Source organism: Macaca nemestrina, chromosome 14 (assembly GCF_043159975.1).
Source record: "Macaca nemestrina isolate mMacNem1 chromosome 14, mMacNem.hap1, whole genome shotgun sequence".
In the NCBI taxonomy this organism is placed as follows: domain Eukaryota; kingdom Metazoa; phylum Chordata; class Mammalia; order Primates; family Cercopithecidae; genus Macaca; species Macaca nemestrina.
In genome coordinates, this window is record NC_092138.1 from 1,452,310 (window position 1) to 1,464,454 (window position 12,145).

At 35.8% G+C, this 12,145-nt stretch overlaps 1 protein-coding gene across 8 annotated transcripts in view; it reads left to right on the forward strand.

The window, feature by feature from the left end:
* The window catches only part of LOC105498929 (ERCC excision repair 6 like 2), a 153,296-nt gene that overhangs the window by 50,579 nt on the left and 90,572 nt on the right, over positions 1-12,145 (forward strand). For all 8 annotated transcript variants that reach the window (XM_071077447.1, XM_071077440.1, XM_071077445.1 and 5 more), the window contains exons 10-11: positions 66-137; positions 752-897. In XM_071077447.1, the coding sequence (XP_070933548.1) occupies positions 66-137; positions 752-897 (218 nt within the window). The remainder of the gene's footprint in view (positions 1-65; positions 138-751; positions 898-12,145) is intronic.

The window sequence follows — 12,145 nt, forward strand, 5'->3', positions numbered from 1 at the left end:
TTTGTATGTATAAAGTGTACTTTTAGTTGGAACTGGTTCACTGATTTTCTGTGGTTCGTTTTCAGGTCCTTCAGCAGCTTTTAAATCATTGCAGGAAAAACAGAGATAAAGTTCTTCTCTTTTCTTTTTCCACCAAAGTGAGTTTCATCTAAAGTATATCCTTGATTGGCCAGCCCTAACTTTTGAGGCATAAAGAATAAAGCACGTGCCTACATGACACCTTATAGCCACATTTTCTCTTATCTACACAGTAGGAAATAGTGAGGCAAGCAACTTGAAGTTTTTAAACAGACACTAAAATTTCAATTGTTTTAGGGTTGCCAAATATCAAACTCAAGGATAGATTTTTATTTTCTGTTGATGTTCTTAATAATTACAATGTTCTTTAAGACATTTCAGATATTTTAGAACTTAGAAAATAGCACACATATATTTACGTAAATGATTTGACCAGTAATATTGTTTCTTAAACATGAAAAGATTCACATGTACCCTAGAACTTAAAGTATAAAAAAAAAAAAATGAAAAGATTGATTTTTAAAACAAGTTCTGAATGTTAAAGCCGTAATGTTGCTGGATAACGGGAATAAATATATGGGTCAGAAGTGAGAAAAATATTTATTGCTCTTAGAATTGTAAGAAAGAAATTATGAACACCAATAATTAATACTTAACAAGTCTCAACTTTGTAATGGTCTGAAACTTACTTAACCAAGATTCATGTTTGCCCATCTTCATACCTGTCGTTTAGTTGCTTGATGTGCTACAGCAGTACTGTATGGCGTCTGGGCTTGATTACCGACGACTTGATGGAAGTACAAAATCAGAGGAAAGACTCAAGATTGTAAAAGAGTTCAACAGTACACAAGATGTTAACATTTGCCTTGTCTCTACAATGTAAGAAAATTAAATTCAATAACTTGATTTTTATCCAATTACTTTTGAGATTTAGGGTAATTTTTAAAACTATTACTAGATTAATTTTTAATGGCTATGCTTATTTAGCAGCAGCAAAAATACTATTATGACTGAAATTTCAATATCTTAAGTTTTAGCTAAGCTTTTCTCTCATTTCCTTTATCAACATTGAATTCCCCTGAGAAGTGTGGGTTTATAAAGGTAAAAATTTAAAAATTGATATTTCCTCCTATGAATTTTCTATGGTAATGTTTTGACCCAAGTCTCCTGGTGAGAATAATCAGACTTCTTATTAACTGGATAACTGAGACTCACTGTAGCAGCAGTTTTCCCACCGTGTCAGGGAGCCCTTGAGAGCCCGCTGGGGCTAGGGGCTCGCGTTTCCCTCCCCTGCCTCTACCTCATCTCAACTGGAGCAGCTCTGCAGTTAAGAGATTTTATGAAAGGTAAATTGGTTCTAACCCCTAGGTATGAATATCCCTTTAAGATCTTTTAGAGACTATACACACTTCTGAAAAGATTTAAATCAACATAAACACCTAAGTAAGATTAATCCCATTTTAGGAAGGAACAGATCAATAACTTTGGACATCCTGTGTAATAAGAATTTTATAGATTCACTGCCACTGTCTTTCAGAATTTCAATGGACTTTAAAAATAAACATGTAAACTGCGCGAAGTAAAAATTAAATCAAAATAGAAATTAACTTGAAGAATAAAATATGTTTATGAATGAGCTAACATTGTTGAGCACTTTAATTCTTCTTGAATTCCCACCACTAAGGCAAATGGGGAAAAGCTTTGGATTCCCATTTTCCTGTAAATGAATGCAAGAGGTAATTTTTTGCACGCGTCCTTACATACAGAGCACAAATGACATAGATTACTGTGTTCAATTAAATTTCGTAAAACACATACGCATTCTAACTTCAAAGTGTTTCTAATTGATAGATGCACTAAACAACGGTTCCAATAATAGACTGTATAATGACAAGCAGTCGTCTCTCATCCCTCTTCTGCTCACTTCCAGCTCATTTGCTGAGATCCTCCATAAAGCTTCTAATTATCCCTTCACCTCTGTCAGAAATTGCTATTTAACCTATCCATTGAATTTTTTATTGTAATCATACTTTAAAAAACGTCTTTTTGGATGGCATTTTTGTTCTATCTATTAACTCCTGTACTTGGGGAGCTGATCCTTCTATTTGTTGTTTCCTCTGGCTCTTGCTTATGGGTAATGGCTTCTTCATGTTTGGTCACTTTTTTCTTTTGAGCTTATCTTCAGTGGGATTTTTTCTTCTGGAAATCCTTTGGAGACCGGTTGTAGGAGTTTTCCACTTGTGTGGTTTTGCTTTGGCTTCTGCTGGGCATCCTGACAAAACAAGGGAAAAAGTTTTGGATTCCTATTTTTCTGTGACAATTTGAATAATTTATTGCATAAGTCATTACATAAGGAACCTTGCATAATATAACAAATACATTCTTCAGCTGTGTTTTGCAAAAGACACATAAGCTCAGTTTTTGTTCTGTTTCTATCATTTCGCAAGGGTTTATATTTAATATCTGTTGTAACAGAAGTGTTTTCACATTAGCTTAGCCATTATCTTGCCAGAGTACAAAGTCTTCATTATGTTTTAGTTTATCAACTTTATATAACTTGGAAATTCTCTTAACCAAGAGTATTAGGCTACTTTCACTGCTCTGTCCCCCTTTTTTCTCACAGTGTTTGCTATTTTAAAATTATTATTTGTCTATAAACTACTTTTGTAACTTTCAATCTTTGCACTTCTGCATTAGATCCATTGAATTTCCTCTTAGATCTTTTTTTCTGGATTCTGTGTCTTCTTTCTTGGTTTGCTGCCATATTTTACTGGAAAATGATTCAAGTTTTGATGTTCGGCTTGTTAACTTTCTACATGCCTTCTAAGTCTTTGTAATGTGTGGTATTAGCACTAGCACACACCCACCCACCCTTCTACTTTTGTCACCTGTACGTATTATCTGTTAACTGTTTTAACTTTTCCATCGTCAAGGGTATTAATGTTTTCAGTAAGTCCTGTACCAGTAAACAGTTATTGTCCATAGGTTGGCTCTAAAATGTGGAGGCAAAAAACAGCGTTTACATTACTATGTTTTAATAAACTAAGCGTCTTTGATGCAGGGGCAAGTAGTGCTGTAAGATAACTTATCTGAATGTTCATGACCTGTTGGTCAATTGAAGATTAGTCTTAACTTCAACCTCATATGACTTCTCTTTCCTAAGACTTCATCCATGTTTTATGTTTGCACTGTTCAGTTCACTTCAAATTTCAATCATGACTTTTTCAGTCTTTTCCCCCCGCTCAGTCTGTTTTTGCCCTTTGTAATAATCCTCAATGTTACTAATTCTCATTCACACATTCTCTTCTGTAGAGTCCTCTGTATCCTGAACCTGCCTCCTGAAACCTTTATTCCTTGGTTTCAGTCTGTCCCAGTTGTTTTCTAGGCCTGATAAAGAACTGTCATGTTGAAGCTTTCTTTCACTGCTCTTCTGCATTGGATCTTTTTCCTGGGTTCCATGCTGTTTTTATTCTTGACTTGCCCCTTTGTTTTCCTAGGAAATACCCTCCGGTAACTTTTTATGCCAGATTATAGAGGAATTAAATTTTATGCATCTGCAAATGTAGAAAATGTATTTTATTGCTCTGTCACTTGATACTTTGTTGGACTATATAATTCTGAATCAAAAATCATTTCCTCTTAGATCTTCGAAGGGCTTGCAGAGTTGTTTTCTGATAGATGGTATGGCTAAATGGATGTGCAGTGCCAATCTGATTTTCATTCCTTTTTGGGAACTCATAAGAGTTTTTCTTCACCTACGGTATTCTAAAATTTCATGGTGATATTTGAGTCTTAGTGTGGATCTTCGTTCATTTTTTATGCCGGGTACGGTAGGCTTGTATTCTGAAGGCTTATGTTTTTTTTTTTTTTCAACTCTGGAAAATGCTATTTTATATTGCTTTAACAATAACTTTTTTCCTTCCTTTTTCTCTGCTCCCTTCCTCTTGCATGCCAGGTTGTCAGACTTTCAAGCTTTCAAACTATATTGGTTCTTTCAATCTCTGAACTTTTCTATCAGATTTTGTCTTTTTGCTCTGTGTTCTGAGAAATGTCAGTTTTTGATCTTATTTTGTTTGAAATGATCACTTTTTTTTTTAAAACGGAATCTCTGTGGCCCAGGCTGTAGCGCGGTGGTGCGATCTCGGCTCACTGCAACCTCCGCCTCCTGGATTTCAAGCAGTTCTCCTGCCCCAGCCTCTCGAGCAGCTGGGACTACAGGCCCGTGCCACCACACCCAGCTAATTTTTGTGTTTTTAATAGAGACAGGATTTCACCATATTGTCCAGGCTGGTCTTGAACTCCTGACCTTGAGATCTACCTGCCTCGCCCTCCCAAAGTACTGAGATTACAGGTGTGAGCCACCAAGCCCAGCCATCACATTTTTAATCTAAAGTTTTTCTTGCTTTCTGACCTCTTTTGTTTTTGGAGTTACCTTTTGTTTAAAACATCAATGTGTTAAATTCTAGCTTTTTGTAGTCATTTGATTCAGTCTATTTAAAGAATGATCATCTGGCATTTTTCCTGGGGTTTGTTTTTTTGGTTTTGGAGAATCAATGGATTTATTAATAAGTTTGAAGAAGATTAGAGGTTTTAAGATATGAAGCCGCCCTATCCATAAACATGGTATCTCTTTATATTTATTTAGGTTTTCTTAGAAGCATTGTTCAAATGGATACTTCGTTTGACCTTTTATAATACTTAATAATAAAACTTATTTCGTCAAAGACATGTTTGTAGAACATTAAGATGTAGTTAAGGTGTATTTTCTGATACACTTACTTGAAACAAGAAGAGCATGTGGCAGACCTAAGGAATAAACAGCCTGCATACTCATTAGGTGACTCAAATACCAGTCCTCAGTTTGAAAAGAGCAATATTCAATTTTTTTTTGCTTAACAAGTAACGTTTTGCTGTTAACCGTGTAAGAACAGAGTGACAAGTTTTAAAGCTGAGGCTTGTGAGTTGTGTTATCATCAAACGGAGAAAAGAGTCTGGGGCTTTTTTCTTCTTTAACGGGAGCTTTGCTGCTTCAGCAAGGACTGAAGTTACAGCTTCAGAATATCTTGGAAGATTGCTGCCTCAACTAGTAGAGATCTTACCTGTGGCTCCTATGTGGCATCTGAGATGGCATCATACATGGTTATGCCTGACCTTGCCATCAAGAAGGTAGCTGGAATAGTTGATTATATTTATTTGACATATAAACCTTTAACTTCTTTTCTGCTTTTTTGGTGTCTACATTCCACCCAATCCCCTAACTTACCCATTTTTTTTAATCCTTTCTGATACTTTCTCCCTATCCCACCTCACTCTTTTCTTAGAGTTCAGGTCTCTGTGACGTCTTCATGGTGTGTCTAATAAGCCGTTTTCCAAAGGAGAGAATTCAGTTTCTACTGAGCACTGAACTTCAAATCAGGACATTTGGGTTTGAATCGAGACACTTGCTACTTAGGAGACCTTGAACAAATTAATTTTTCTGGTTGTCAGTTTCCTCGCCTGAAAAATCAAGATATTTTGCTTATAGAAGTCTTTAGAACAGGCCAGGTGCGGTGGCTCACACCTGTAATCCCAGCACTTTGGGAAGCCAAAATGGGTGGATCACCTGAGGTCAGGAGTTCAAGACCTGCCTAGCCAACATGGTGAAACCCTGTCTCTACTAAAAATACAAAATTAGCCAGGTGCAGTGGCTCGTGCCTGTAGTCCCAGCTACTCAGGAGGCTGAGACAGGAGAATCGTTTGAACCCAGGACGTGGAGGCCACAGTAAGCTGAGATGGCGCCACTGCACTCCAGCCTGGGCAAGACAGAGCAAGACTCCATCTCCAACAAAAAAAGAAGTCTTGAGAACAAAAGAACTAGCAGATATGAAAATACCTTGCATCGTTCCTGATATATAGTAGATGCTCGATAAAGGTTAATTTATTTGCATTTTTGATAGAAATTGTAGGAGAAAAGATTATCATCATTTTTCTTTCCCTGGATGATTAGCATCCAGTGTAAAGCATTATCTAAGTGTGAGTTGTTTGTGATACAGTGTGGGCAGCTAATGAGGGAAAATGACGATGTGAAGCCTCACAGAAAAGCCTGAAAGACAGCTGGGCTTAGGAGAACACTTGAGGAAGAGAAAGAAAATCGTTGTGTTCTTGGATTTTGGTTTTGCCTTCTCTCTGTAAAAATGTAAAAATTTATCATTGTTGTCTTACAGAGTATTAAATATAGGATATGTAGATCAGATAGTTTAAAACACAGAAAGATCACAATTGTTGTTATTTAAAATTATATCGGCAGCTGGAATCTTCAACTCAGTATATACACATTATATACATTCAGTTTTGCCAGAAGTTTCCTTTAGAAATTTTATCCCAAGAGAAATGAGTAGTATGCTGATAGAAAAATGAATCTAGCAAAACCAGTATGTAATTTTTATACTAATAATAAAAACTGCCAAAAAATATATCTTTAGTGACTTATCTTCATGGTTACCTTAACCACAGGTCAAGTTACATGAAGACAAAACTTTTGGCTTCCATTGAAGTGGCAGAAAGACTCTGTAGCATGAATACTAGGCACACCTTCATTCTTGGTTTTGACTTTCAGAATCATACACTAGTCGACTACAAACAGGTTTCTAAGCAAACCGTATCATTTGAACTACAATGCTTTCTTCATACTTTTTAACTTATAAAGATTAAGCTAAGGTTTTGGGGTACTGTACTGCAAAAGTAAAATTTTCCAGATGATATTAAGTGCCTCTAGGTAGTCTAACACCAGAAATCATGAGCTTTGAGAGGATCTGGAGAAACATCATTTTCTGTCTCTCGTAACATTATTCCAAAACACTGTCAACTCTCCCAGAAAAATGAGGACATTTCTTTTGTTATGCACCCCAAGAGAAAGAGATTCTAAACCACTCTTTTCAAATAAATAATGAGAATCATATTATATGCCGGTTATTAAAATCTGCCTTTACTGCTTTATTTTGTCTCAGTCTCACACCTTTTTGTTCAACTATTGATATCGTCATGGACCCTTAATGTGCAGCAAGAAAAAGATAAGAATTTCTGCCTTTGAAGAGCAGTGTCGGGCGGCGCATGCTCTACAGAGTCAGGTGTGAAGACCGTAGGCATTTAAGAAGCAGATACCGGAGTCAGGTGTGAAGACCATAGGCATTTAAGAAACAGATAGTGGAGTCAGGTGTGAAGACCATAGGCATTTAAGAAACAGATACCGGAGTCAGGTGTGAAGACCGTAGGCATTTAAGAAACATACCGGAGTCAGGTGTGAAGACCGTAGGCATTTAAGAAACAGATACCGGAGTCAGGTGTGAAGATCGTAGGCATTTAAGAAACCGATAGATCAGAAAGTCCCATGGAAGGATGGTGATATTTTAACTGTTCTTTGGAGATATTTTATTAAAAAGAAAAGGAAAAGCAGGTTTTGGCAAAGGGCATTTTAGGCAGAGAGAATAGCATAGGTACCAAAATGACTAGAGAGCTTATGTGGTTAGTGCTTAGCATTTGTGAAGGCAATAGCTTGGGTGTATGACTCCATAGGAGAACTCATGGGTTATTTTAACGAAGCTCAGTTTAACAAAGAGAGTGTAAGTATCCACTCTGTGACAGGTCTCTCAAAGTTTATAACTCAAAAAGTAGAGGGGTGCAGGAGTTGTTGTTCAGAAACATGTAAAAGGATAGTTCAATACAGTATGGCGAATGCAGGGTAGGAGGAGGCACAGAGGAGAGAGATTTAGTTCAGGCTTTGTTAGTGACACTTGAAGGACAAGGAGAAGTTATCCAGGTAAATAAGAGAGCAGAGAAAATTGTATGAAGGTAACTTGAAGTGTTTTGGTCATTTGTGGGATAGGTATCAAGAATGACTGGTGTGATACCAGCTGCAGAGATGGTAGGCCTGGTCACTGAGGCCTGTTGGTCTCTGATGAATAGGAATTAATGGGTTTTAAACTACAAACAGCTTTCTAAGCAAACCCTGTAATTTGAACTACAATGCTTTCATACTTATTAACTTGTAAGGATTAAGTTAAGGATTTGGGGGACTATACTGCAAAAGTAAAGTTTTCCAGTTGAGTGATACACTTAGTTCTGTATATTCTGTGCTTAAAATAATTTTTATGTAATGTGAGAATGGGCATGGATGTAAGGTCTGAAGTAAGGGAGGACAATTAGAATGCCAATGAAGTAATACATGCAAGTGCAATCTAATAGCTCTAAAAAGGGCAGTGGTGACAACAGTGGAGAAGGGACTCAAGAGAAAAACATTTCTGAGCTAAATGTGACAGGACTTGATACTGGTTAGCTTTTAGTGGGAAAGGGAAGTAATGATGGAGAAGAAAACGTCTGTAGTGATACTTAGCATGGCTTTGGCTTTGATGAGTGAGTATATGGGTGGTATCACCAGCCCAAAGAGAAAACATATGGAGAAAAAGAACTCTGGGCCCAGGGAAGTATTAGATGTAGCTCATTATAAAATGAGCATTGATGTTATTTCATCTTGTTCTCTTCCTTTTGGAGAGAGAACGTGTGGCATCCTGTTGCAGTGTAACTCTTGGCTCTCTGTATTCACTATGACAAGCCTGAAGTATATGCAGTAGCACCCTGACTGCCTGCATTGTGATCAACATGTGGTGTGGAAATAATCTGTACTTAAGAATCCATTCTGTGTTAAGGCTATCTGGATGTTATTGTTAGCCATATTTTTAAATTAAACTTTTTATTCTGAGATATATCTAGATTCACAAGTAGTTTTAAGAAAAAATACAGTGGCTCCAGAGGCGCAATCGGTTAGCGCGCGGTACTTATAAGAAAAATTACAGAGGGATCCCAGGCCCTCTTTACCCAGTTCCCCCAATGTAATATCTTGTAAAACTGTAGTACATTATCACAACCAGGATACTGACATTGATACAGTGAAGAGCATAACATTTCCATCACAAGAATCCCTCATGCTGTCCTTTTATAGCCACATCTACTTTCCTCTCTCCCCTTTCTCCCTGAGCTCTAGAAATCACTAATCTGTTCTCCATTTCTATAATTTAGAATAACATAAGAACGTTACGTAAAGGGAGTCTTAAAGTATGTAACCTTTTGGGGTTGGCTTTTTTCACTCAGCATACTTCCCTGTAAATTCATCCAGTTGTTGTATGTATCAATGGTTCTTTTCTTTTTATTGCTCTTAGTATTCATGATGTGGATACCAGTTTGCTTAAACATTCACCTGTTGAAGGGCATCTGGGTAGTTTCCAGTTTTCAGCTATTACAGATAAAGCTATTAACATTTGTGTACAGATTTTTGTTTGAACGTTAGTTTTCGTTCCTCTGGGATAAATGCTAAATAGTGCAACTGCTGCATTATGTGGTAGTTGCATATTTTGTTTTATAAGAAATTGCTAAACTGTTTCCAAAGTGGCTGTATGGTTTTACATTCCCAGCGGCAGTGTGTGGTGATCAAGTTCCTCTCCTTTTTCACTAACGTTTGCTATCACTGTTTTTTTAATTTTAGCCATTCTGATGGACATGTAGAGACATGTTATTGTGGTTTGGATTTGCATTTACCTAATATCTAATGATATTAAACATCTCTTCATGTGCTTATTGTATAAAGCTGGTGTTAATGCTTCTGTAAATGGTAAAATTCTTCAGTGGAATCATCTGGGCCTGGAGGGGTTATTTTTTTTCCCTAAGAGTTTTTTTAAATACATACTCAATTTCTTTAATGGTTATAGGACTATTCAGGTTGTCTGTTTCATTTAGTTGAGTTCAGTGGTTTGTAGTTTTTGAGGAATTGTTTTTTTTCTAGCTTGTTGAATTTATGACCATAAAATTTTTTATAGCATTCATTTATCCTTTTAATAGCAGTAGGATCTGTAGTGATACCCCTTACTTCGTTCCTACTATTGGTAATTTGTGTATTTTCTTTTATCTTTGTCATTGCTAGTTTAGCAACAAATCAGCTTTTTTTCATTGATATTTCTCTATTATTTTTCTGTGTTCAACTTTATTGATTGTGCTTTTTTATTATTTGCTTTCCTCTGCTTGCTTTTTTTTTGCTGCTTTTTCTGATTTCTTAGAGGGAGGACTTCAGATGATTGGTTTGAGACCTTTAGCTTTTTTCTAATATAAGCATTTAGTGTTATAAATTTTCCTAAGCCCTGCTTAGCTGCTTCCTACATATTTTCAAATGTTGTGTTTTCATTTGTGTTACATTATTATTTATTTCTCCTTGTATTTTTTTTCCACAATTTTTTGGGATTTCAGATTTTGTTTGACTCATAAGCTGTTTAGATGTATGTTGTTCAATTTCTAAGTGTTTGGAATTTTTTTTTTTGTCGTCCTCCTGAAATGTGTTGCTAGTTTGATTCCATTACTGTTAGAGAACATACTCGGTATAATACCGTTATACTCAGTATATAGCCGTGTAATTGCAGTTCTTTTAAGTTTGTTGAGGTTTGTTTTATGGCCCAGGATTTGGTCTATCTTGGTGAATGTTCTATAGGAACCAGGAAAAAAAAGTGTGTGTATTGTGCTGTTCTAGGTGGAGTTTTCTGTATCTGTCACTTAGATCCTGTTCGTGGGCCATTTTGTTCTCTCATATTCTTGCCAATTTTCTCTCTAGGAGTTCTACCAGTTGAATAATCCTCAACATCCCACATTTGTGCATTTGTCTGTTTCTCTTTTCAGCTTGATTAATTTGACTTCGTGTATTTTTCAGCTCTGCTGTTTTGGTGCTGTTTGTTGTTTTGGCAGATTGATCTTTTTGTCCTCATGCATTGTCCCTGTTTTCACTAGTAACTTTCTTTGCTCTGACATATACTTGGACTAATATTAATATAGCCAGTTTTGCTTTTTTCTTTAATAATTGCCTGGTTTATCTTTTATCATCCTTTCACTCTCAACCTAGCTATGTCATCATATTTAAAGTGTTTTTTTTTTTGTTTTTTTTTTTTTTGTGGCGAGCATATTGTTTTTTCAATCTACCTTGCCAATCTTATGATTTTAAATGGTATATTTAGGCCATTATATTGAGGGTAATTATTTATATTTTTTATTTAACTTTTATCTTTTTATCTCCTATTTCTAGTTCCACTGTTTCTCTTATTTAGACATTTTCTTAGGATTCTGTATTTGTTTATGTATTTGTTTTGTCTGTGTTTTTTAGTATATTGCTTTGTGTAGCTTCCTGGTAGTTGCTCTGGGTATTACATTGTACATAGTAACTTCTCACAGTCTACTGATAAACAGGTTTACTAGTTTGAATGACATACAGAAATTTTACTTACATTTAAGCTTCTTTTCCTACTCCACTTTTAAGATATAATTGTCTTAGATATTTCCTCTACATACGTTAAGCAGCATATCAGATTGTGTTGCAGTTTTCCTTTAACCATGAAAGTGATTTATGAAACTCATGAGAAATAAAATAGTATTTATAGTCACCCCTATTTTAACCTATTCTGATCTTCCTCTTTCCTTTCTGTAGTTCCAAGCCACCTTCTGCTATCTTTTTTTCTCTTCCTTATGAACTTTCTAGCCACCAGTCTTTTAGGTTAAGTCTGCTGGTAACAGGTGCTCTTAGTTTTCCTTAGTCTGAGAATGTCATATCTCCCTTCCCATTCTGAAGGATATTTTCACTGAGTATAGAATTCTGGGTTGACAGTTCCTTTCTTTCAGCACTTGAAAGATATGCCACTTTCTTCTGATCTCCATGGTTTCTGATGTTTCTCTCTGTTATTCACATTTCGTAAATGATACTGGTTCTTGATTCTGTCTTTTGTCTTTTCCACTGTACTATTGAGCCCATTTGGCAAGTTTTGTATTTCAGCTATTTTTCCATTCCAAAATTTGTATTTTGCTCTTTATATCCTTTTTTTTTTTTTTTTTTTTTTTTTTTTTTTTTTTTTTTTTTTTTTGCTGAGACTCAATTTTTTGCTTCAAGCATGTTTGTAATTGTTGAAACTTTTTTTGATGACTGTTAAAATTCTTGTCAGGTAATTCTAACATCTGATTCATCTCAGTCTTATTCAAGCTGTAGTTTTCCTGGTTCTTGGTATAAGTGATTCTTTTTATTGTATCGTTGTGTCTTGGACATTTTGAGTATTGTGTTATGAGACTCTGC